Below are 26938 nucleotides of genomic sequence, written 5' to 3' on the forward strand. Positions count from 1 at the left end.
TATATCGTTTTGTGTATTGTTACACCGGCCGCATCGTCTAGTGGTGTGTATACAGGCACAAGTGCGTGTCTTGAATATATGTAGTCTTTAACTGTGTATGTATAATCTTATATACGCTATTAATAATCTTATGATTTGTGCCGTCTCCTCTGTGTGTGTGGGGGGGGGGCGTGTGCGTGTTTAACACATTTTAACTGTTCACAAATGGGACATATAAACACATGAAAGACAGTTCTTTAACGGGCTACTAGCCCCAATTCACGTACATCTAAATTTCTTCCGGAGTGGCTTCTCGTTGTAGTTCCTTCCTATCGTAAACAAAAGACCTTTCACATAATCAAGTTGCATCATGCACTTACTTTAATATATAACTTTTGTTTCCATCTTCATAGTTCTATGGCTTCCCCGGAGTTTGCAACCTCTTTACTAGAGTTTTTACATCTTTGCTATATGCGTCCGTTAAGTTTCCAGGACACATGAGACAACTTCTCCCGAGCTAATTTTTCCGGTAACTGAAAACTCAACCCTCGGTCCGAAAACTCTTTAGATATCACAAAAAAACATTGTTTCTGCTTACACAATCACTTATTGTAAAAAAAAAAAAAAGATAAATCCTTTATTATCGTTAAACAATTTCTACATTGCAAACATTTTCCATTATTTAATTTTTGTTTTACATATTACAACATATTTTTTAACTAAATTCCGAACCAGTTTCTTTTTAACTACCTTTATTTATTGTAAACACTTTTCTTTTTGCTTATCGAAATATTTCCATTATGTTAGTATTAAAAAATTTATTTTCCTTTATATCGATCTGCGTCCAGTTATGTAAACTAGCTAATGTAACTGAGTCTTTCCATTACTAGGGTCCTAATCCCCATCATAACATTGAAGATGAGAACAGTAGTTTGAATAATTCAAGTTATCAATCCTCATCTAAAAACATCCGATAATAATACTTAAAAAAAAAAATCAACATTTATATTGATCATTCAGGGATACGTCTTTGACAATCAGTTCAACGGTGGCTTTGTACTATCAGGATGATGTATAGTTCTCTTCAGTTCTAGGAGTTCTTCCCTACAGGCTTTACCTTCTCCCTGAAAAGGGGTTAGTTTATTGCGAATCACATAAGGTGGTTTTTACCGGGGAATGCCGATAGGGCTGCGCAGTGCTGCTTTGTGTTTTGATATTTGCACGTGGATCTTTTATCACTTCTTTTTCTATGGGACCCAAAATGTTCATGCGTGCATGTGACGTACTTTAATTTACTGTCCTTCCTATGTTTTTCTTCTATTCTAACTGATGTCGCTGTTCCTCTTTGCTGCGTTCCATAGGTGGATATCAGTCGTTTTATCTGTTTAGCTAAATGAATAAGACTTCTTCATGCAGAAACAACACAAAGAGACGTTTTCTGAGATTTTCTTAAAAGTTTTATTTTTGGAGAAAATTGACTCACACAGGAGAGAGGGGGGAAAAGAACAAGAGATAGAAAGACTAACGCTCTCTAGGCTTATTTATCTTCTTAAATCTTTTGTAACATAGCGCTGATGTGCAGATGTAAATGCATGCGAAATGACGTCACTGGCAAATAGGAAAAAAATAGTATAAAAAAGAGAAAGATAACGATCACGTGAGAGACGTGGAGCATGAAATAGATAACGTTCAAGATCTCGTGAGAGGCGGGGGGATGTTATAGAACACGTGGGTGACGCCACGGCTGTAATAATGAGAAAACAAATGTTGTTGCTACAAAGAAAATTGCGAGTTGGAGTTATTTCCTGGGTTTTGTCTTGATCTCATTTATGACATAGCGTGTGTTGGTTCCCGGACAACGTTACACTTTGAGTAACATGCGAACATATCTTCAAGGTAACTTTTTGCATTTGCTGATTATCGAAAAATTTTTACATTATTATCGGCGGTATGTCTAATACCTGCTTCCATAGACAACTGATTTGAAAACCTTTGTTTTCTCTTAGTTTAAGCAACGTGATGTCATTCATCATCTAGACCAGGGGTCTCTAAAGTTTACGAACGGAGAGAGAGGCCATATTGCTGATTTTTTAGAGGTACGCGGGCCAAGATAAAAAAAAAATTGACCTTGTGCTGTTTCTTATTTTATTTTTCGAAGACACACACACACATTAAAATTTATAAATCCATTTGCACGGGAATTACAGCATTCATCCACACCAAACCTTTTGGGTCTAAAAGCAGGACGCTTGAGAAGTGGCCGACGTAGCTGAAAGCACACTGTTTTTTTTCTTATTTCTTTTTTTTTTTTTTTTTTTTTTTTTTGTCAAAAATAGGAATTTTTGACCAATCAGGGCTCGATTTAAAAAAAACTTATTTTTGCAAGCCTGTGTGAGCCGCTAAAGAAATTGGGAGAACATAACTAAAGTAGAAAGTGGCACTTGGGTTTACTTTCGACAACCTCATAAGTCCTGTTTCTCTTATTTTGTCCTTTAGTCCCCGCATTCCATGAGCGATGTTTCTGACAAAGGGAAAAGAATTGCTGTTTTTTTTTGTTTTGTTTTGTTTTTTCTTTTTTTCTTTTTTATTTATTTATTTATTTATTTTTATTTTATTTTATTTTTTTTTTGCCCGGAAGCCCGGAATCTATCCATTTCGTTGGCTAGTTTTTGACCTTGAATTTCTTTCTAGTTTACATCTCACTTCTTGTTAAAAAGTCGGGCGTCTGTTTTTTTTTTTTTTTTTTTTTTTTTAATACCTAGCTGCCACTATCTACTTCCTAATAATCAATGGAAGAAATGAAATTTAAAAAAGAAAAAAGTAGAATCATCGGTTGCTGTTTTTTTCTTTAGGTCATCAGATATGACTCGTGTTTTTTTGTTTTTGTTTTGTTTTCATTTTTTGTTCAACTTGCAATAGTTCAGTCCTTAATTATCCTATTGACAAATAAGAATAACAAGTGAAGCATGCATGGTCCCCCGTGAATGCACAGTAAACGAGGCATAAAAAATGACTAAGTTCAGCAATTTGCCCCCTCCCTCATTTAGCTCCAAAAGTCCCCAGGGGTGAAAATGAACAAACAGTGCAGTTTTAAGCCTTAATATATGTAAATTTGAATTCTGCGCCATACAAAAAAAAAATGACTAAGTCCATCCCCCCCACCTCCCTCCATTCAGCCCCAAAAGTCCCCAAGGCCTTATTTGGGTTCAGCGCCATGCAAAACTGCTTAATAGACATACACAGAAAATTTTGGACAAATATGGTAAAATAGTCCCAAAAATGGAGTGACAGGGGCTATTTTAGGGCTAATAAAGGTTCGCCCAACCTCTCTAGTTGAGAATTAGTCCTAAAAAGAGGATTAGAAACAGCTTGTCTCATGTTTTATACTCGCTTCTGGAGTGTCTTTTGCGCATGTGTATTTCCTTAGAAAGCGGAAGTGACGTCGTCCATGTGTGTGTTCGTGTTCGCGTGTGTGAGTACATGTGTATACGTAAGCGTGTGTGTATATATACGTGAATATGAGTGTATGTACGCGAACGTGAATATGTGTACATGTGTGGACGTGGGCGCGTATGTTTGTGTGCGCGTATGTATATGACAGCTTGAAATATGAATGTGTGTTTTGTGTGAGACTTGAAAAAGGCTCGTACAACAGGTCCACCCTCTTTTTGTCGGGAGACCAAAAAGCAGTAGAAATACATCGAAAAACAAATAGCAAGTTAGACAATCCCCTCTGTCTAAAATGAATTCAGAAAAAATAGGAACTCTTATAAAACAAACAGCCAAATTCTAGAAACAGAGAATTCACTAGCCGCGCCCGCACGAAAGAACCCAAGAATGTCATTAACCACCCTCTAGTGCTTTGGGGTCGTGGTGGGTGGTAAGTTGCAGAGAAAAAGGATACAATGACTCACATACCAGCCTTATTTATCTCGCGCGCACATTCCTACACACTAGCAAATAGAAACGAATTGCTACCAATTCAGTGAATTCACACACACTAACAAAAATAAGGTAAACCAACGCACACACATACACAGTGCCATGTTGCCAAATACTCACATACGTATATTATATACAATAGGAAAGTTTTAACTTGTGATTACTAACCCAAGTTTTTTGGTTTTGTTTTGTTTTTTGGGTTTTTATTTTTTTTGTAAATATCCAGATCCGCTACAACAGAACACCGACCACTCTAATTTGTTTTTTTTATAGGTAATTGAGGTCGCTGACAACGAATCTGATAGCCAAACTTGGGTCAAATTTACCGTTTGCATGGTATTAACCCCTGAACCCACGAACTACTTTCCACCATTTTGCAGCTTACCTTTTTTTTTTTTTTACCAAACACCCGTTTGCATAAATGATTGAAAGGAACTTTTATATATTTTTCTTTATGTCATCAGAAAGGGTAATAATAATAAATATCTGAAGATTAAATTACTTTCGTAATTCTTTGATTTTGTATGAATATTAGTGCAAACACAAGCAAAGCATTTTTTTTTTTTTTCAACATTTTTTTACGAGCGGTGTATAAGCGGACTAGCTGTTGCTTATGTTGCAGAGGATCGATTATATAAGTTGTATTCCCTCTCGCCAACTATTCGGTGTTGCACTGCAGAGTGCAGCGAACACACGAACACAGAGTAAAGATTGTCGTGCAAAAACTAATCGACACGTTTTTTTCATTTGTCTTTCTATCTCGTCGTAACAATCGATATAGTCCGTAAGAGTTGTTCTTTCACCCACGGTAACCGTTTAACAATAACCTTTTTAGCTTTGTTGTCTCAACTTCAGAAACAACAAAAAGTAAACAAAACAAAATCGAAAAAAAAAAAAAAAAAAAAGAAATACCGACCCCTTTTTTTACTCATGTCTGTCAGTAGCAGTGATGAAAAACCCCACTATCCTCAATGTAACGGGGTTTCAAGTCCTGTAGCAAGCCATGCTCTACCTCCCCTCACCGTTCAACACCTGGTACGTGAATGGATAAAAGAAGACACTCCTAATTTCGACTTTGGGGGCTTTGTGGCCGGGGAAAGAGAAGCCTCTGGAGTTTTACTAATGAAAGACGCTGGGGTCTTAGCTGGCGGTCCCTTCATTGACGCCATATACAAAGAATTAGACTGCCAGGTAGAGTGGTTGCGTCCGGAGGGCTCATACCTGAACCCCGTGCAAACAGTGGCTATCATCAAGGGACGTGTACGTCGCTTACTCATGGGTGAGCGGGTGGCTCTCAGTTGCATGTGTCGAGCGAGTGGTGTCGCCACACTGGCCAGGAAACTCGCCTTGAAAGCCGAAGGAGTTGGATGGAATGGAGATCTAGTGGATACCCGTAATAAAACGACACCCGGATTTCGACTCGTTGAAAAGTATGCTCTCCTTGTTGGGGGGTTGACCACACACAAATTCGATCTGTCATCGATGATCAGCCTGAAGGATAATCATATCTGGACAGCCGGTAGCATAGAAAAGGTAGGAATCAAACAATATTTTATTATTTGTTTGTTTGTTTGTTTGTTGGGGGGGTATTTTAATTTTTTTTTTTTTTTTAATCTTTATTATTATCAATTTTATAGAATCACTCCCACTCCATATGTATGGATTCTGGTTTTATGAAAAACCCTATCACTAACCCCAAGTCTGGATGGCAACGACTCCTTCTCCAAAAGTCAAACCGTCATTAACCCTACCACTAACATTAAATTCGGGTGGCAACTTCTTCTCCGATACAAAAGAATATATATGAAGAACATTTATCTTCTTGGAGGCCTGGCCATAGCCCTTTCCCTCTGCCTCCCTTACCACCCCTGTTTTCTCCACCACCACCCTCCAGAAAACCGTATTATTCTAAATGAAAATCTTCAGCTTAATCACTCCGACTTAAAGTTAATGGTAAGATTAAGGGAGGTTGGGTGGGGAGTTCAGCTGGACTTATGGTTTGTAATAATGTTAAAAAAAAAAGGATTTTCGAAAAAACATTTTTAAAAAATCCACCAGATTTGAGTGATTCTATCAAATTAAAAATATTATTTTTAGCATTTTTTTTTTTTTTTTTTGTATATGTAAGTCTTGCGTGCGTGCGTATGAGTGTGTGCACATACACAGTTGAGTGACCCTTTTGGAATTTCTAACATATAGGAGCAAGACGTTATTGGTAAAAGTTGTAGAAATGCATAAGTTTTAACTAATATTTTACGTATTTTGCTAAATATAAAAAAAAATCCTGAAACAGTGTGATAAAGAAAAAGGAACGAATTAACTGATTGGGTCAGTTGTGTTGGTTGGGGGAGGGGTGACGTCGTCTTTATTACAGCATCAAATGAGGCCTACGCCACCTTAGAAATTAAAGTAGATGGTCTGATTTGGGGAGCCTGTCATGCCTTGCATTATTTTCTATCCTCACCATTCAAGGGTATTTTGGGATTTGTATGGTCAACAGCTTTTTTTTTCTTCTTTTTTTATACGAAGAAATCACCATTTATCAAGACTTAAAGCATCAGTTTTGGAGTGGCATAAGAGATTCAAGGAAGGTCGGGACTCTGTGAGGGATGATGAGGAGTATAGGAGTAGTAAGGAAGTCAGAACACCAGAGTTGATTGGCCTAAAAAAGTATTTCCTGGATGAGGACCGTCATGTGTCTATAAAGACAATAAGTGCACACTTTGATGTCAGTGTGGGAACTGTGAGACACAATTGTTTGTGAGGAACTGAAGATGCAGAAGATTTGTGCAAAGTTTGTTCCAAGGGTGCTCAGAGAAGATCAGAAAGAAAGACGTCATGACAGCAGGGAGATGGTGGAACTAATCAATTAAGTTCCCGCAGCTTTTGATGCTCTGCTGACCTGCGTTGAAAGCCGAATCTACTGCTATGACCCAGAGACCAAGAAACAGAGTTCCCAGCGGAAGCATGCTGGCTCTCCCGGACCCAAGAAGGTCAGACAGGGCAAATTCACTCAGAAACATATGATGATTCTTTTTTTTGACAGCACGGGCATGATCTACATGCACTGGGTCCCCACTGCTCAGAAAGTCAACAAGGAATACTATGTTGAGGCTTGAAGGGAATTCAGGAAGAGATTCCATTGGAAGATGCCAGCACTCTTCAAATCGGGTCAGTGGCATTTCCACCAGGACAATGCACCAGCCTGCAACTCCATCTTTGTCACTGACTATTTGACAAATACTCCAGATTAGAAAAGACTCTCCCTGTGACTTTGGTTATTCCCTAAGCTCAAGGAAAATCTTAGAAACTGTCGTTATGAGACAATTGAGGAGATAAGAAGAGGCTGTGACTCATTGACATGCTTCCACAAGAGGACTTCCATGGGGGTCTTCCAGAAGTTGTTAGAACGGTACAACAAGTGCATTGCAGCCAGAGAAGATCACTTTGAAGGAGACTGGAGTTTCATGTGTATAATATCAATAAAAGTGCTCATATGAAAAAAGTCTGGAAACTTATTGAAGGCACCTTGTATCATTTTCTTTTTCTTTTTTACATGGTAATCACCACTTACCGAGGACCAAAAGCCACTCGAGGATAAGGGTTAATAAATGTAAGGTGATAGTGTAGTAATCGTTAACGGCGTAGATTGGGTGGAATTTGGATTATTTAAGGGGACGGCTCAACAACAACTTGTTTACATTGGACTTGAAGGCCACCATATTGCAGTCAGCCGGGAAGCAGGCCAATGGAACAATGTTCCACGGGTGGGCAGTTATTATTGCATGTTTTATTATGCTAGAATGATTCATGAGGTTTTCATTGATGAATTAAGTTGTGGCAGCTTATGCGGTCACCCAAAATAGCTTGGTGTTACATTATTAATCACACAATGGCTTTAATAGAGCTGAACGAAAAAAAATAACAAAATATCAGGTCCTAACGAATGATTTTAAAACGACATGGTCCCTTAAAGAAATCGACATTAGGCCAGTTGTGATAGAAGCACTTGGCCCAATGAAAAAAAAATCTTAAGAAATACTTGGAAACAATCCTTGAAAGACCAAAACACAGATAGCAGCCATCAACAGAACGTCTATTCTTAAAATAGCACTCGGATATAAAATTTAAACTGCAATGAAATCAAGTATTAGGATTTGATCTCTTAAAACTAACCAAAGTAAAATAATAAAAAAAAAACAATTCTACTTTGTATCATTCAGATTATTCCGACTACTATTCTCATCTTGGATGTTATTCTCACAACTTTCAATCCATGTAATCTCTAATATTCTTCAGGTGCATCTTGTTGAACAAAGGAATCTTTATGTCGAACTCGTGAATCTGTATGGAATTGTTCACATGGATCTGTGACGCAATAGATAAAAGTGTCAATAATCAGTTCTGGATGACAATCTTCTGGAGATTAATGGCCCGATCCTCATTCAGTCCATACTAAGAAAATAATTTAAAAATTACTTATGCCTTCTATTCAGTCATGGGTGACGGAATGAGAACAATCTACCACCGTGGATTAAATAAAAGGTTTAGTTTGAAATTATATATAAATTATAAATTACTTATGGCTTCTATTCAGTCATGGCTGATGGAATGAGAACAATCTATCATTGTGGATTAAATAAAAGGTTTAGTTTAAAATTGTGTATAAATTTCTGAGGTTGACATAATGATTTCCGAGTTTGATGAGGTCAGGAGGTTACATTGGCTGAAACGTTGTGAGAAAAAACTCTAAGATGAGAACAGTAGTCTGAATAATCTAAATAATACAAATTACCAATCCTTATCTCAAAAATGGATATAACTCATTTTATTGCTTGCTTCCAAATGTTTGATAGAATTCACAGGAGCAATCTGCGCACGCTCAATGACATTGCTCCTTCAGATGTGAGAAGGGAAGTTGCCAGCCGTGCAGAGATCACAAAATCTATCAGTGATGGATATTACCGTTTTCCTGAATGTGAACCAACGATCAAACGATTGAAGTTAAGAAGCTTCCACAGTCATGTCAAATCTCTAACAACATCTCAGGAAGAAATCAAACTACAGCTGTGAACCAAACGGCTAAAGAATTTCCCCCCTTTCTGTTAACATGAGAGTCTCCCCTTATGAGGCCCTCCCTCTTGGTTCCAGTGGGAAATACTCAACCGTATCATAACAGGAAATGGGGCGATCAAAAGTTGTTACTATGACCAGATGGGGGCTAATTAAAAACTAAACCCAACCATCTGCAAAAGTGGAAAGGAGGACCATACGCTGTAACACTAACTTTTCTGCCTTCTACTGCACAACTAGTGCAGCTTGAAAGATCTTGCAGAATGCCACAATAATGCAAAGGAATGTGTAAGAAATTGTAAAACTGTTTCATGACCACACACTTCAAAGATATGCGAAGAAGATCTAAAAAATTACGAAATAAAACCATTTCGGTTCGTTAGGTTTGTTAAGACTGCTTTAGCCACGGTTTGTTTTTAATCTCTTGGCAGTTATTTTGCGTGCCAGATTAAGTAATTAGGGCACAACCAGTTACCTACACCTTTTTACCATTCATAGTCATCATTTATCAAGGCTAAAAGCAGTAAAGGATAAAAAATTAATGAAATGGACAGACTGTCAGTTGAATGATGAAGAATATTATGAGAGGATTGAAAATGATGAATGGAATGAAAAATGGCAAGTATTTGTTGATACTGGATTTGAGGACGACCATGTTGTAGCCCTAAGGAAAGCAATCCCATAATGTGTTTCACACAGGGAAAGTTCTAGGAAAGAAATTCTGTTTATAGAAATTCTGTTTAATGTTAATGTTGATTTTTTATTAATGGCATTTGTCCGACCTGTGACCTATCATTATAATGTGATCTGGCCCATGGGGTTGAATGACTTGCCGACCTCTGATCTATATAATGCATAAAATTTTCAAGCAGACACTATCAATAAATATTTGAAGATTTTTTTCTTTTATTAATGAGTTATCATTTATTAAAGCTAAAAAGATAAGGGTTAATGAGATGACTGGATTGTCAGTTGAATGATGAGGAATATTATGAGAGGATTTAAAATGATAAATGGAATAAACAAAATTTGATTATTTATGAGGACAGTTTATTACAAGTATTTGTTGACATTAAATTTGAAGATGACTAGATTGTAGCATGTAGAGTAGCAGTCCTGTTGCAGTGGGTTCCACGGAGGGAAAGTTCTTGGATATAAACTGTTTTCATAGAAATTTCGTTTATTGTTAGGCACACGAAGGAAGCAAATTATCTGCTTTAGATTTCCACCCATGAACAACAAATTTTATAGGCCTATCAGAAGTTGTGGTAGCAGTACAGGTTCTTGCTGTGAATGTCTTAAGGAGAAACCAGAGATTGAAGCTCAGCCAAGTACCTTCGATGAGTAGAGAAAGACTAGCAATGTATATTCTGTGAAAAAGGGGCAGTAGGGAAGAGAGGATATCACTTCTCCCACTAGACTGTGAAGTTGGTTTTGTACTTTGCCAAGGTAAGAATGTTTCTGAGCAGCACCTGCACAGATGTGGCAGCACCTTACATGAGTAGAAAAAGACTAGCAATATTTTTTTTCTATGAGAAAAGGATTGTTGGAAAGAGAAGAGATCATTATCCTTCACTAGATTGTGAAGTTGATTTTGTACTTTGTCAAAGCAGGAGAGAGTGCTCTGAACTGTACTTTCCTAGGTATGGCAGCAGTACTCCATCTTAGGATGCATCTGACACTTATACAAGTAAAGGGATGCATCAGAACTCGATTACTTCTGGAGCGATAGAATGATCCAACCATTTTGCCAGAAATCTTAGCAGCAGACTAGATGTAGGTTTTCTATTTCAGATCTGGAATGAAAATCAGTCTCAGGAGCTTATGTCAATTGATACCTCCGTCCAATCTCAAAAGACAATGGATAACCCCTGTAAGGGTAACTGCATGTGTAATCATGAGGCAAGGGTTGCACAATTTCCAACCACACCTCTTCTGAATCGGCACTGCTTGAGTCCAGTGGCAAAGAGAAGTGCTAGACGACTGGAAACAATGCTGAGATAAGCAGAGAGCACATACAGCACCTGGAATTCCCAAATGGTCACCCATTTTAATACTAACCGGGCTCAAATTTGCTTAACTTCGGTGATCTAACAGGGAATAGTGTGTCAACATGATTATGCTGTAATCAAGAGGTTTCTTTGAGTAGAGAATCGTTCATTTCAATTGCAGCAAAACAAGAAACTTAGCATTAGTGGTGAAAGGAAATACAATCAATCACCTCAGCAAACGCAATCTACTTAGTGACAAACAATATGGAAAGGGCAAACAGCATTAAAAATAACAAGCTACCTTTTCCTTATTGCACCACATGCTCCAGATTAGAAGAGACAAAATCAGCTAGATCTTGATCACCAATGCTCTTCAAAGTGTTGCCACAGGCGGTTGTGTCATCAACATAAATGCCGAAAAATAATATCAGAATACAATTTAGAAGATCATTAATGAAAATCAGAAAGAGAGTTGGGCTTAGGATATGTCATTGAAGTGTGCTGATACTGATATTATCTGCCTTAGATTTCCACCCATGAACAACAAATTTTATAGGCCTATCAGAAAGCAAGGGTTTGATGGTTGAGACGACATTAAAAGATATTCCATAGTTAGCAAGTTTATGAAATAGTCCTTTGTGCCAGACTCTAGCAAAGACCTTTAATATGTCAAGAGCTATAGCTATAAAGGAATTCATCAATCCTATACAACATTACAGTCAGCACCTCAGCAGTTGATTTTATTGGATGAAATCCATATTGTTTGTCACTAAGTTGATTGTGCTTGCTGAGGTGATTGATTACTTCTTGATTTATCAGAAATTCAAACAATTTACTTATGATGCACGGGATTATGATCGGTCTGTACTAAGATGTGAAAGACTGATCACCAGTATTTTTAAATACGAGGTAAACCAACGAAATTTTACAAGGAGATAAAAAGCATTTCTTCTATAGGTTGTCTGGAGTCGCTCCTTCAGTCACAGCATTGTTGGGAATCTATTATGTGATTCTATAGTTGTTGCGATATTTTTTACCTGTAATGAGGGGGGGGGGTATGCTCCCTTAGAGTTGAGAGATTCTATTTATAAACACTGCTGCTAGGAACTGACAAATCAAATTGATTTACGTTCTGCTATCAACCAATCAGAACCCAGAATTGCGCCATAAAAATTAAACCTTGCACATATATTTTTTCATGTCAACACGAGAAGGATCTTTTGCTCTTTCGCTGCAAAATTATAAAGTCCGAACCTGTATAGAGCAGCTGTCCACAGAGAATTCTATCAAACAAGAATTTGCAACTTGCCTCCCCTAAGCTGGGGAGGCGAGTTGCAAAAGAAAAGAACTTAATGACTCACATGCCAGCATTTTTCACCTCACCTATACATTCTTACACACTAACAAGAGTCAGTTGAACAGAAACGAACAGCTACTCACATCTATACACGCATTAACAAGAGCAAGGTAAACCAATGTACAAGGTGCCTTCAATAAGTTTTCAGTGCAATGCACTTGTTGTACCATTCCAACAGCTTCTGGAAGTCCCCATGGAAGTCCTCTTGTGTGAGCATGTCAATTACTCTCATCACGACCTCTTTCATCTGCTCAATTGTGTCATAATGACAGTCTCTAAGGTTTTCCTTGAGCTTAGGGAATAACCAAACGTCACAGGGAGCAAAGCAAGGACTATAGAAAGGGTGTTGAACTTGATGTCCGTCTTGGTCAAATAGTCTGTGACAAGGATGGAGTTGTGAACTGGTGCATTGTCCTGGTGAAAATACCACTGACCCAATTTGATGAGTGCTGGCCTCTCCAAATCTCCCTTCAAACCTCAGCATAGTATTCCTTGGGAATCATCATAAGTTTCTGGGTGGATTTGCTCTGCCCAGCCTTCTTAGGTCTGGGAGAGCCAGCATACTTCCACTGAGAACTCTGTCTCTTGATCTCTGGGTCATAGCAGTAGATCCAGCTTTCATCACAAGTTACCAGAGCATCAAAAACTGTGGGATTTGAATTGATCAGCTCGACCATCTTTCTGCTCTCATAAGATCTTTCTTCCTGATCTTCTCTGAACATCTTGAAACAAACTTCACACTAATCTTTCGCATCTTCAGTTCCTCACGAATAATTGTGTTTACAGTTCCCACACTGATATCAAACTGTGCACTTATTGTCTCTATAGACACACGACGGTCTTCATTCATTCTTTATTTGGCTAATTAGTTCTGGTCTTCTGACTTCCTTACTCCTCCTATACCCCTCATCATTCCTCACAGAGTCCCTGCCTTCCCTGAATCTCTTATGCCACTCAAAAACGGATGCTCGATTCATGCAAGATGGTCCAAAAGTAGTCTGAAGCATTCCATTCTTTCTGTGGCATTTTTTCCAAGTTTAAAACAGAATTTTATTGCATATCGTTCTTCTGAAGTGTCCTCACGTCCAGATTGTAGTCTTAAAATTCACCAGCTGTGATGATTAGGCTTTAGTAGGGTGTATTCCAATTCTTGCTGTAGCTGTTAATTTGGAATTATAAAAATTAGTCAGTCATCTTATAAGACGTATTGACATAAGATACTGAATTTTCAAGAGTCTACAGCAGTTTTAAATGTCTGTACAAAAATGTTTGAAAACTTATTTTAGGTCCCTTGTATTCACATGCACAATGCCATGCTACCAAACGCTCACATATGTCTGTTACTTACATACGCATGTCGTTCACGCTATGAAGATTTTGGTTTCTGATTACTAATCCAACTTTCTTTACTAAACGTGTGTTTGCTCTCTGAACATTTTTACTAATTGAAACTTTGATGGCATTTTGCTGTCGGATTGATGCAAAAATGTTCTGTATAGCCCTAGGAGTTCCACCTTTCAGGCCTTGCCTCTCGGCTTTCAGGAGGAGCAAGTTACTGGGAAATGCCGACGGGGCTACTGAGGCATATGAAGCATTCCTTCTCTTGGAGCATGGACCTATTTTCCCACTTTCTGACCTTTTGTCACATCCTCTCACAAAGAGTGGGAAATACTACTCTGTGTACTTCATAGTATGCCATCTTGGCGGCATGTGCTGCGATTGTTTCTCCTTGTATATTCTGTTTTTATTTCAATATATTTTATCTTTCTAACTCACATCCATGTCCGTGTTTTTCCTTAGTGACCCTTCCATGCCACAACAACGACGAGATATTTGAATTCATGTAGAGTATACCCACAACACCTTTATATTCTTATTTCTTGTATAAAAATGTTTTGTTATAAAATTTCGTTTGTCTAAAATTTTTATTTACAAACCTCTGTTCATATTTTTAGGTTGCACTTGCTACTTGGTGACCCTTCTATTTTCTTAGGGTTTCATTTATTCAATTCTTATATGCTTGCGTGTTTGCATATATTCTTTCATTTTCTTCCTTTGCCAAAACATAACTTTTACACCTAATTCATATCAAATGTTACTTTGGTTCTTAGAAAGACACAAAGACGATATTGTCATTCCAAAATGGCATCTACCAAAGCCAGGGACGATGCCACAGATCTTTACTCTTTTACAAACTTTTGTCCCTCCCCACATAAATTCTGTTAAGTAAGTTTATTGCCTGCTCTCTATTGCAGCATGGCTTCTTACTCTCCCAAACAGAGGCACTTTGGACTTGTGCAAAATCTGCTGGGATCAGCTAGATCAACATTCCACGGTATGCCACCTAAGATGCCTACAGATAAACCAATTCTCCATCCCGAGACGTGTGACCTCTGAACAGCTAAACTGAACCATGTCTTATCCAGACAAAAGGTCCACACCATACACCTTTAACAAACTAGACCCTAGAATCAGAATATGCCAAAGACTTCCTCAGCTGATATGAAATAAAACGTTCTATTTAATTCTTGCATACATTTTGGATGCAAGAATAGATGCACTGTTGCATCGAAAGCAGTGGTTCTCAACTAAGAAGGAATTTAAAGACTTATTTTCTCTTGCGGAAAAATGTTTATGCTAAGTGATTTGGCTGCACAGCTTCCAAGGTGCATTGATTTTATTTATATTCTAAAGAATTAATTCAGTCCTTTTGAGAATCATAGACGATCAGCAGAGAAAACCCTGGAAGCAATGAGGAAAGACGCCGTCCTTCTCTTTCTTTCCTGTAGCTGTCCACTGGACACTCAAGCATCAGTTATCTTTGCCCGAAAATAACTGCTGATAGATCTTTAACAGCCCAACGTTTCTGTCTTCTTTTTTTTTTTTTTTTTTCATTTATACACTGTCCAACTTTTTTCCACTTAAATAAATCCTTTTGTTATGTTAAAAGAGATTTTGCTTTTTTTGCTTTTCATGCAACAGTTTTAGAAACTTCTACAAAACAAACAGCCAAAATATAGAGACGCAGAAAGAATTTTCAATGTATCACATTTTTATAATTTCCTCCTATCAGGAGAATTTCAGGGTTTCTAAGGGGAATTATTATGACTAGAAAAAATATAATGTGCATTGCCATTGCTACTGAAAGGCCATGTTAGATTCTCTCTCTGCTAGCATTTGCATTAAAAGCTATTATGTTAATATTAGTTATTTATGAACTAGGGAGACCCGACGTTGTGCAGAAGTGAATGAGAATCAACAAATGCTCCACCCTCCCATACTTTTATTGTCATTGAAATCAGTGAAATCATTTCACAATCAAATCGATTAATCGCCTGCTCTAGTCAGGAACCCAGCGTAGTGTACCAGGAAGAAGCCACACATATGTCTATTACTTACGCATCGTATTCATTCTATGAACATTTTGATTTGTGATTACTAATCCAACTTTCTAATCTACACTGAATTAGTCCACAATACATTGTAATCTATATTGCACTGTAGAGAACCTACTGTTGATTTTATAAAATTATTTTGATATAATGGCTTGAATTAAAGTTTAAAATGCAAAAGTCAAGTTCAATGGTTCAATTGTGCTCTAAACAGAAGCATTCATTTCAAACGTGTCCTTGTCTTATCAAATAACCTACTGTTGATTTTATATGCTGAGCCTTTCTGCTTGTGCAGTGATAGAACTTCTCGAATGCATTTGTGATGTTAGGCTGTATAAGGTGTTAACTTTAGTAAAAATCAGACTTCTTTTTTTAATAAGATTTTTTCGATTATTGATTTTCAATACTTATTGGAGGCATTCTAATTCAAAACCTAAGAACACTCCCAGACACATCAAGTAATTCGTGTGAACTTTTGGAAAAATCGGCCCTGTCGTTTCAGAGTCCATAGGGAACGAACACACACACACACACACACACACACACACACACACAAAGTGCCTTTGGAGAGATTGTTAGTATGAATGCACATTTTGAATCATATTTTTTTTAAATGGAGGGGGGAGGGCTATCAATCCGATGTATGATGAAAGGGGTTCACGGGTTGGAAAAAGTTGAGAACCACATTGTTTTAAGTTTTGAAATAGTTATTTTAAAAGTATCAACTATGTCCAGCTATTTTCTTGGAAAAGAGGCGTTGGGTTGGGAAGGGCTTCTTTTTGGCTAATACATGGAATGGAATAAGAATTGAAAGCATGTTGGAATTTTTTTGTACCAACAATTATACATCCTCCTGTATACATTTATCATATTTTTATTCTGGTTCTTATGTTTGATTTTCTGCATTTTGTACCCTTCATTGAAGTTAGTTTTGTATATTTTGGTTTTATACAAAACTCCCTTTAATTTGAATAAAAGCGCAATGCTAGCTCCCTGATAATGATGTCACTGGTTTAAGCGCGAAAATTGGCCTCTCTTGGATTCTAGCAGCAAGGAGATTGGACGCGTTTCATTGCCTGTCGTGGATGAGGATTTCCCTGAGCCTTTCCTTCAAAGAAGTATAATCCGGCAAAAAAATACCTGGTCGCAATGAGGCAAACCTGCAAACTTTATTTATGCGGCAACGGTGTGCGCATATTTTGAAGGAAAGTAATTTCAACACTTAAAATTGAGAAAAAATGCCATCAAGTTTGTGAGTACGTCCCTTAAAATTGGTTGTATTTGAGAGAGTGATTAGAAAGTACTCCTATTTGAATTTTTTTAACACTATTCGTTCGTTGATACATTTTCAATATTAGAACCAGCGTTTTTTTTTTTTGTATTTTTTGTTTTGTTTTTTTTTGTTTTTTGTATTGTATTTTGTTACCTGGCGTTATTTGTTTTTGTATTTAATGCCTGCAAAGGGAAAAATTTGCAACGTTTTGTAAATAAAATCTCTTCTTCTATTTTATTCTTTACCGCCTCTATTTTTATTTCATCTTTTTATTTTTTCTGCAGCCTAATAGTTTTGCATCAAATTTATCAGAAAGAGGATAAATTTTCGATAAGCAAAACTAAATTACAAACATGAAATTAAGCAAGATTATTTTTTTACATAAACTCTCAAGTGTTAATAAACTTATTTTTAATAATTAATTCAAAATACAAAGTTCATTAAATGCTACTAAGACAAAGCCCCTTTCCTTTAACACTTGTAAGAACCCTTTTCCAATCATGGCTGATAGCAAGCTTCTCGAGAGTTCAAGATTAAAACTCCTCAGCCAAACATTCACAGATGAATTGAAAATAAATACATAGAAGACACTGGGAGATCTGCTGCAAAAAAGGTGGGTTCTCTTTACCAGGCTAGAAAACTTCTCATACCTGCCAGTATGCTATATCTCTATAAAGCCCTGATCGCTCATGTATGGAGTATTGTTGCCATATTTGGCTGGTGCGCCAACCACTAGATTACTCCTCTTGCACAGAGTGCAAAATAAAGTCTCCAGCTTAATAGATCCTGCGCTGTCTACCAAACTCTAATCCCTGTCCCATCATCGCAATGTTGCATTCCTGAGCCTGTTTTACAAGTGCTTGCATAGTATGTCCTCCAACAAACTTACTGTGCTTCAAACTTACTGTGCTTGTCTCCCCCTCATCATATATACTGCCAACCAATCTAACAGCAAAATCACACACCTTCACTGTTCTAATCAAATATGCTTTGTTTTTGTCTTTGTTTCTTTGTGAGCATTTATTTACCTCCTTTCCATAAAGTTAGACACAAGATCAAGTGAGAGTAAAATGAAAGTGTTTTTGTGTGGAAAGAACTGGATGCCCAGGTTTTCAGCCTGTGCTGTTAACTATTTAGCTACCATCAACTCTTTTGTCTTTTTGCGAGTAGATATTTTTACAAACTAGCAATAATATAATGAGGACTAGAATCGCTGCATGCTCTTAGCCCAAGTTTGTGACTCTAAATATATTAATAACAATAAACAACGAAATAATCCCATTTATAAATATCATTACTTTTATCCGTGTTCAAAAATAAAAGCATGTTAAAACAAGAACCGTTCGATGCAAGTTTATAAAAAATTACATTAATGCGTGCATGTTTTGAACCATTCATTTTATTGTTTGCAATGGTTGAACGCATCAGTCTAATAAGAAAATAAGAAAAGTGTGTGTGTGTGTGTGTGTGTGTGTGTGTGTGTGTGTGTGTGTGTGTGAGTGTATATACATATATATATATATATATATATATATATATGTATATATAAGCAGTCACTTTTAGCACATTTCGATTTCTGGTCGTTGAATACTTTCATGACTGTTTAGTATGTGTGTCTACTGATTTGACATTTGTGGCCACCTAATTTCCTTCAATTTTTGTGTTAATTGCCATTGGTCTAATGGTAAGATGCTAGCCTACGAAGTTAAGGGTAACTTTGTGGCTGAGTTTTAATCACCTGACCAGCAGTAATCATCATTTCCTACATTGCAGAAGCATGAAACACTATAATAGTCCAGTAAAAAGAGTCCAGTAGAAATAAGGATAATTCAAATGGTTTAACGCTAAAAATGAAAAAATTGCAAAATAGAAGGTGGCATCCTAAAATTATGATAGAAGATTTTCCCACGAAGTGAAAGAGTTGTTATTGGCCTCCCGACGAGAGAGAAAATCCCCATATGCAAATATGCCATATTGGCCAACGAAAATAAAATGAAATGAAAAATGCTGAACTTTTAAAGCAGAAAATTAATGTTATAAGAATGGGCCAGACGTTCTATTTTTAGTACAAATCCAAATCAGTTGCGAAACTTAAGATGTTAACATCTAATTGGAACAGGAAGTAGGGGAGAGGAAAATTTAATTGTCTAGACTGAGAGAGGAAAAAATATATGGGTGGAATATATATATATATATATATATATATATATATATATATATATATATATATATATATATATAGTATGTTTATTATACAAACATTATTAGATACATATGTGCATACCTGTTTCAGTGGAATCTCAATTCAGAGAGACCACCTCATCAGACCGGAAAAGAAGGAGCAATATTCTCCCCTTTATTGCTCCGTTTTTTTGGTCTCATGAGGTGATCTCTCTGAATTGAGATTCCACTGAAACAGGTATGCACATATGTATCTAATAATGTTTGTATAATAAACATATTATATACTTGCTTTGTCCTTCATCGAGCATTCTTTCATAAACACAGGGGTTTACATATAGGAAACCAAACTATATGACCATTATATATACAGGGTGTCACTGAAAGGTTTTGAACTTAAATAGATTCTTTATTATATATATATATATATATATATATATATATATATATATATATATATATATATATATGAACAAATGATTAATAAAACATGTTAAAAGACATCTTGAAAAAGAGTTAAAAACATTTAATTTTAAAAAGGAAGCACAAGATAAGTGGATAGTCCATTCTCTCTCTCTCTCTCTCTCTCTCTCTCTCTATATATATATATATATATATATATATATATATATATATATATATATATATATATATATATATATAACATGTAAACTGGTCCAGACAAAGCGTGTAGGGATAAAAAAAAAAATACTGCTTCAAGGTAGGTATTAGATGGATAGATTACAACCAAGAAAACAGCAGTTCTTCCCCTTTTGTCAGAAACATTGCTCATATAAAATATGAGGGATATAATACAAAATAAGGGAAGCAAGAGTTACGAGACTGCCGAAAATACACTCAGGGTCTATTTTCTACTCTCCTTATATATATTCAAATGTTTGCATGTACGAATGTGTATGCATATCTAAGTGTTCATGTTTGTGCGTGCCTTCATGTGAATGTCGCTGTGCTTGTGTATGCATGCATGTGTGTGTAGGTTTCTGCATATATCTCTATGCATATGTGCATGTGTTTCCCTTTGTACACATCTGCTCGTGCACATATACATTATTCTATGTATGTGTGTATGCCTCCGCCTGATTATGGCTGACCTTGCCTTTATTTATATTGTAACTCGTGGCTTTTGTTGCAGCCAAAAAAAATGTTGGAAGGTCGACTCGTTAAAATATTTGTTTGGCATCAAAATAACAGATCAATCTTATAGAAACAACAAAGTCTCTTTATTTGTGGTCATTTCAGCTAACATACCTAATGGCTAAATGGCTATTTTTTACATTCGCCCTATAAAGTGAGTTAGTCTGGCACACTTAAGTTCTTTTCAACAAATAGCAATCTATTAGCTAGCTTCACCTACTCGCTATGAACTCACTGTTTATTTCCTACTCACTACTTGAAATTATTGAACCGAAAATAATCGATAAGAAAAAGAAGACAAAACTAATCGATAAGAATAAGAAAACGGAACTATTAGGTTGGTGCAAAAATAATGTTGTTTTTTGACGTTCAACTATATATATATATATATATATATATAAACGACATTATTTTTGCACCAACTTGATAATTGATAAGAAAAAGAAGACAAAACTAATGGATGAGAAAAAGAAGACAGAATTAATTGTTGCAAAAAAGAACTAATCGATAAGAAAATGAGACAAAATTAATCGATAAGAAAAAGAAGACAAAACTAACCGATAAAAAACAAAAATAACTAATTAATAAGTAAAAATAAGACAGAACTAATCGATAAAAAAACAAGAAAAAACTAATTGATAAGGAAAACAAAACAAAACTAATCGACAAGAAAAAGAAGACAAAACTAATCGATGATAAAAAGAATGCAAAACTAATTATAGAATAAGAGACAACGAAATGGAGTTTCATTCTGTATTAATAAACAACTTTATTTGTCATTTTCGTTAGTAGCGTTAGTAGAAGAGAGAAACGGGTTAGTAGGTTGAAGTGTTCTATTGTAAAGATAGAATTAATATAATGCCGGCTGGTTGAGGAGAGAACAGCTCAGTCCACATGTGTTTATAGCTAGTACTCACCAGGACAAAGGAAGCCGGTTACAGGAGAAAGAAAGGGGCAAGGTATTCAGTGTGTTCACGTGTTGTCGTGGGTGTATGGACGGGGGGGTATGCTCTTTAGCATGATAAAGAATGTTCGTTTCGGTACCGCACGTGGAAATACATGTGAGTTTGAAAGGTCGCCATAATAACTTGTAGCATTCAAGTTCAGGCTGAGGCGAACCCCCAGGCTAATGTCTGCTGCCCGGCATGGTCAAGATCAAAGAGAGTTGAGAGTTTCAGATTTCGCCTTTTATATACTCTGTCACGTGATAGAGAGCTGGCTTGTGATTGGACAAGCTAGGGAGAAAATGGATTTCAAATCTCGAGTCGTCAGAAGTAGCTCCTGCCTGTGATTGTAGCGAGTGTTGGCTTCTACAGATACCCTCTTTATTGGAATGGTTTTCAAAAGAAACCAAAAATGTTTATTGAAATAAAAGAAAGGTTCTTTTATGTGTGTCGGTTGTAATTTAAAAAATTCAAAGTAATGAGGATTTTGCAATATTATGTCCGTGACAGTTGCTTGTAAAATCTGCTGTTTTTTTTTGTTTTTGTGTGTGTGTGTGTGTGTGTGTGTGTGTGTGTGTGTGTGTGTGTGTGTGTCAACACGAGGCTTGTTGCTTGTGACTGTGTTCAAATTTGTTTCGTAGGCTTGAATATAATTTCTTTAAATTTGAACGATTCTAGCGAAATTTGAAGTCGTTAAGTTGCTCGTTGCTAAACGTCAGTGACAAATTGTTTTGTTGTTGACTGATTTACTTCGGTGGAGCGTGTGAAAAAATAAAGGTTTCGAGTGTGTTCTTCTGTGAAGAGTGTTTTGGATGGCTAGTCGCTAGAAACACGTTTCTGTTGGAGTTGACTGTTGAGTAAACAGTTATTTTGTAAAAAAGAATTGTTGCTTGTCTATGAAAATAATTTTTTGTGATGTTATTTTGCGAGGGGTGTGTTTCTTGTAGCACAGAATATTTACACCATGTGTGTCAATGGAGTCGAGTTGACCCATGTAGTTGTTGTTGTTGTAAGCACGGTGCCCGTAAAAGGCAGGCAGTTGGTAATAGCACAGATAGCATGAAAAACAGCAAAAGTCCAGGCCAGATCTTAGAATTTTTAGTACACTAAGAAAGTATTAACTCTTTTTTGTAGGATGGTATTTTTTTTATGTAACCGTTGTGAAAGAAAGGGTGTTTTTCTTTGTTTTGTTCGTTTTGAGGAAACGTATCTGGTTGAAATGTTTTATCATTTACCGTGAAAATGTGGGAAGTATTTCTATTAAAATGTATTTCCACTAAAATGTTTTTAGTTTTGTTTCTGTCACACGTGTTTTTGAAAATGTTTCTGCTTTTTAGTTTTAAGTTCAGCGATGATGTTTTGTCTTTCTTTTCGGTGGAAACAATGTCCAGTGTTAGAACAGTGTTCTAGGGAATTCTTAAGGAATAAGAAAGCGACATTTGAAAATTGTTTTCGCTCGTCTGTGTAAAGTGGCAGTTTTTTATGCTCCTTTGTTTTGTTCTTGACGAGCATGCGGTCAAACCGAATTTTGGAAAGGAAAAAAAAAATTCTTCGGCAATGTGAAGTGTAGCAATACTGAAAGTTTGTTGTTTTTAAGCATAACGAAAATAACAAATAAGGCAGTCGTTGAAGGTTACATATTCCAGGGTCACCAAATATAGAAATAAGACAACGAAATGGAATTTCATTCTATATTAATAAACAACTTTATTTGTCATTTTCGTTAGTAGGTTTGGTAGAAAAGAGAAACGTGTGCTTGAATAAAAATAGAATTGATATATTGCCGGCTTGTTGAGGAGAAAACAGCTTAGTCCACACGTGTTTATAGCTAGTAGAAAGCCGGTTACAGAAGAAATAAATAAATGGGAGTTTGAAAGGTCGCCATGGTAGCTTGTAGTACTCATGTTAAACTAATATCTGCTGCCCAGCAGGATCAGAATCTGTCACGTGATAGAGAGCTGGCTTGTGATTGGGCAAGCCAGGGAGAAAATGGATTTCAAATCTCGAGTCGTGAGAAGTAGCTCCTGCCTGTGATTGTAGCGATTGTCGGCTGCTATATAATCGATAAGAACAAGAAGACAAAACTAATTTATAAAAGAAAAACAAAACTAATCAATAAGAAAAAGAAAACAAAACTAATCGATAAGAAAAGGACGATAAAATTAATCGATAAGAAAAGAACGACAAAATTAATCGATAAAAATAAGAAGAAAAAATTAATCGACGAGAAAAAATAAAACTAATTCATAAGAAAGAAAACAAAACTACTCGATCATAAAAAAGATAAAACTAATCGATAGGAAAAAAGACAAAACTAATCGATAAGAAAAAGAAGACAAAACTAATTGATAAGAAAAAGAATACTAAACTAATCGAAAAAAACGGGCAAAACTGATTGATAAGATAAAGTAGACAAAACTAATTGATAAGAAATAAAGACAAAACTAATCGATGAGAAACAGAGGACAAAACTAATCAGCAAGAAAAACAAAACAAAATTAATTGATAAAAAAGATCCTTAATTTAAATAATGTAAATGTATCATATTCAACAAAATTAACTTGGCTTCAAAATATGGAGTGACGGTTATTCGTGAAAATTCAAATACCTCAGATTTATGAGAAATTTTATCAATAGTTACTAGACATAGCTTAATCGATATTCCTCAAATTTCAGTTTATTTGAATTTTTTTTTTTTTTACACAGTGATCACCACTTATCAAGGCCCGGAAGCCACTCAGGGATAAGGGTTATTGCAAGTACATTACGTTAGTGTGGAGATTTGATGAAGTGTTTACTTAAGGGGGCGGTTCATTAGGAATTTGTTAATATTGGACTTGAAGACATCCAAGTTGTAGTCCGGTGGGAAGCAGGCAATGTATTAAAGGATTTTAGGGAGGTAAAATATGGACACAACCTCCCTATTTAAAAATTCTAACATATTAGATTTGCATTCAATTTAATCCCTATTTATTCAACCAATTAAGTAAAATTCCCTGAATTTCAATTTCTTATTAAGACAGGCTTAAAATATTAAGCATTTTCTAGAATCCAAACCATGTATGAGATTTTGATTAAATTTGGTATTCTAGACATAAAGCTTAGTATGATTATATATTCGTTTTTTATTTTCATAAGTGAACTACAAACTGTGCAAAACTATTCCGGTCAAAGAATTAATTTTACTCGTTCCAAGATGGTAGTCTTCTGTTTGGATTTTTAAAAGCCTTTTAAAAGGCAAATTCACTGCAATGAAACCATGGCACGTCTTCGAAACATGCAACATCTAATTTTTATATAAATAACTTGTATTTTAGCTCTCACATTTGCGATCGAGCGCTTTATTGATTTCTTATATATAAAAATACATGTATAGTATTGATTTCTTTATATATATATATATATATATATAGAAATCAATATTATACATGTATATGTATGCATATGCATATATATATATATATATATATAGAGAGAGAGAGAGAGAGAAAGAGAGAGAGAGAGAGATTTACTAATTGATATAATAATGAAGTGATTGAATTTGCGCAACGAAATAGATACTGTCAAGGATTAGAAATGTCAACTGAATAAAAGGAATAAATTATAAGATGGTCAACATCATGAACTTTGGAATATAGTCTTTTGCCATTTATTCACTGTATTTATATATATATACTTCATTTACTCACATAAAATTAATATACGAAAGTATAGATTTATGCGTAAACTTTAAGTATTTACTTAAAAAGTGCTCAATACGTAGGTAGAGCTAGTTATATTTTATAAATTACTATATATATATATATATATATATATATATAATAAAATATAAAATATATATATATATATATATATATATATATACATATATAATCTTGTATAAGAGAGAGAAAATTAAAACTGTAAGTTGAAATTATATATATATATATATATATATATATATATATATATATATATATATATATATATATATATATATATATATATATATATATATATATATATATATATATACAAGATTATAAAGAAATGAAATCAAAAGGATGTAGTGTTTCCCTGAAATTCGCAAGAGTAAACATCAATCTAATATAAATATCATTTATTTTTCATTCCCACTTGACTGGAGATCAATTTTTCTTTGGACTACTGCACTGTCTGAAAAAACAATTTCTATTATTTCAGTTGCTTTGCAAACTTTTCAACCGGACTATGATTATTAACATAACACTGGATTTAATTTTAGATTTCATTCTCTTCATTATTTTTGCCTTTCGGATTACCTTGAGAGAATCTTCATGCAAGCTGAAATATTATGCCCGGTTTGTTTTTATATGTTTTCACATATCCAATATTTTTTCACTTATTTATTTATTCATTTATTTATTTATTCATTTTGGCAATTTATGACTATAATGGATTGCAGTTTCACTTAATGCCATAACCAGCAAATTCTAGCATTGCTACAAATATAATTTGCTGATTTCTTTCTGTCCTCTGATGAGAAGAATAGCATTCTTTGAAACTCCGCGGAATAAGGAATTTGTAAGTTTTTTTTTAAGTATTCAGTCAAACAATAAATTTGGATTGTAAATTTCAACTTACAGTGTTAATTTTCTTTCTCTTATACAAGATTATATATATATATAAATCTTGTAGTCTATGTAAAATTACAAAGAAAAAACTTTTTTCTTTGGCTATGGTAATGACCACAATCATTAAAATGCATCATTATTTTTAATTATTTTTTTTTTCTGAAATTTGAGCTCACGCCTCTACATGACTACGATAAGTTGTTGTGTTGTGTAAGACAAATCACTACTAACGGCAATTATCTTGTCGAAAAATGTTGCTGGTCATCTGAGCCGATAAAGATAATCATGTGACGTGTCGGTACATGTTATGATTTACGCACGTATCAAAGGGATTTTGAACATTCTTGTCAAAGCAAAAACTCAAATTCATTGTGAAATCGGATCGGAGGAAGAACGCGTTAAATAACATTTTTGTAGCTGAGTCATCACGTATCTGTGATCGGCTTTTTCTGACGGTCACGCTGCCATTTTTGAATACACAGATTTAAAAGACGCTTTTCTTTTTTGCAAATTCATCCTATAAGCTGTTCTGACTGTATGCCGAGGGATCTGTTATGGTCGCTAAACATGTAAATTGGATAGCCACATTTTTTTTAATGAATCTGTTAGCGGCAACAGCAGGGAAAGTTGTTCTTTTGATTGTTTTGAGATCACGTCGGGGTCACCAATGTAGAAATAGTTAAAGTCAAAAGTAATAGCAAAGTCTATTCATACGTAACATATGTCTTGTTGAGCAACTACAGAGTTACAGAGTTAAAAAAAAGTTCCAAAGTTTAGACAAAAAAAAAGTGTTGTTTTGTACAGAAGAATTCAAAGGTCTACACGAATCATTGCATTGCTCATAATATTGACTCGCTTTGCATGAAACATTAACTGTTTCTAACAATACGACCACCGAGAAGATGGCAAGGCACACGAGTTTTACGTTAAATAACATGTTTGAAAAATACTTAAAATTAATAATTGTCGTCAATATTTTCTTATATAATTCTATTTTTATTTTCGTTCCTTCCCCTCCTCTCTCTCATCATTCTCCATCCTATTCTTCTAGACGATAAG

The 26938-nt window shown here is 35.3% G+C and overlaps 1 protein-coding gene across 1 annotated transcript in view; it reads left to right on the forward strand.

The window, feature by feature from the left end:
• Positions 1 to 4657: 4657 nt before the first annotated feature.
• LOC145296904 (nicotinate-nucleotide pyrophosphorylase [carboxylating]-like) overlaps positions 4658 to 26938 on the forward strand; it is a 47711-nt gene continuing 25430 nt past the window's right edge. Inside the window, exon 1 of the mRNA XM_080143071.1 lies at positions 4658 to 5454. Coding sequence (XP_079999197.1) covers positions 4852 to 5454 — 603 coding nt within the window. The 5' untranslated portion in view covers positions 4658 to 4851. The remainder of the gene's footprint in view (positions 5455 to 26938) is intronic.

This window comes from Euprymna scolopes, chromosome 2 (assembly GCF_053919585.1).
Source record: "Euprymna scolopes isolate OS-2025 chromosome 2, ASM5391958v1, whole genome shotgun sequence".
Classification (NCBI taxonomy): Eukaryota; Metazoa; Mollusca; class Cephalopoda; order Sepiida; family Sepiolidae; genus Euprymna; species Euprymna scolopes.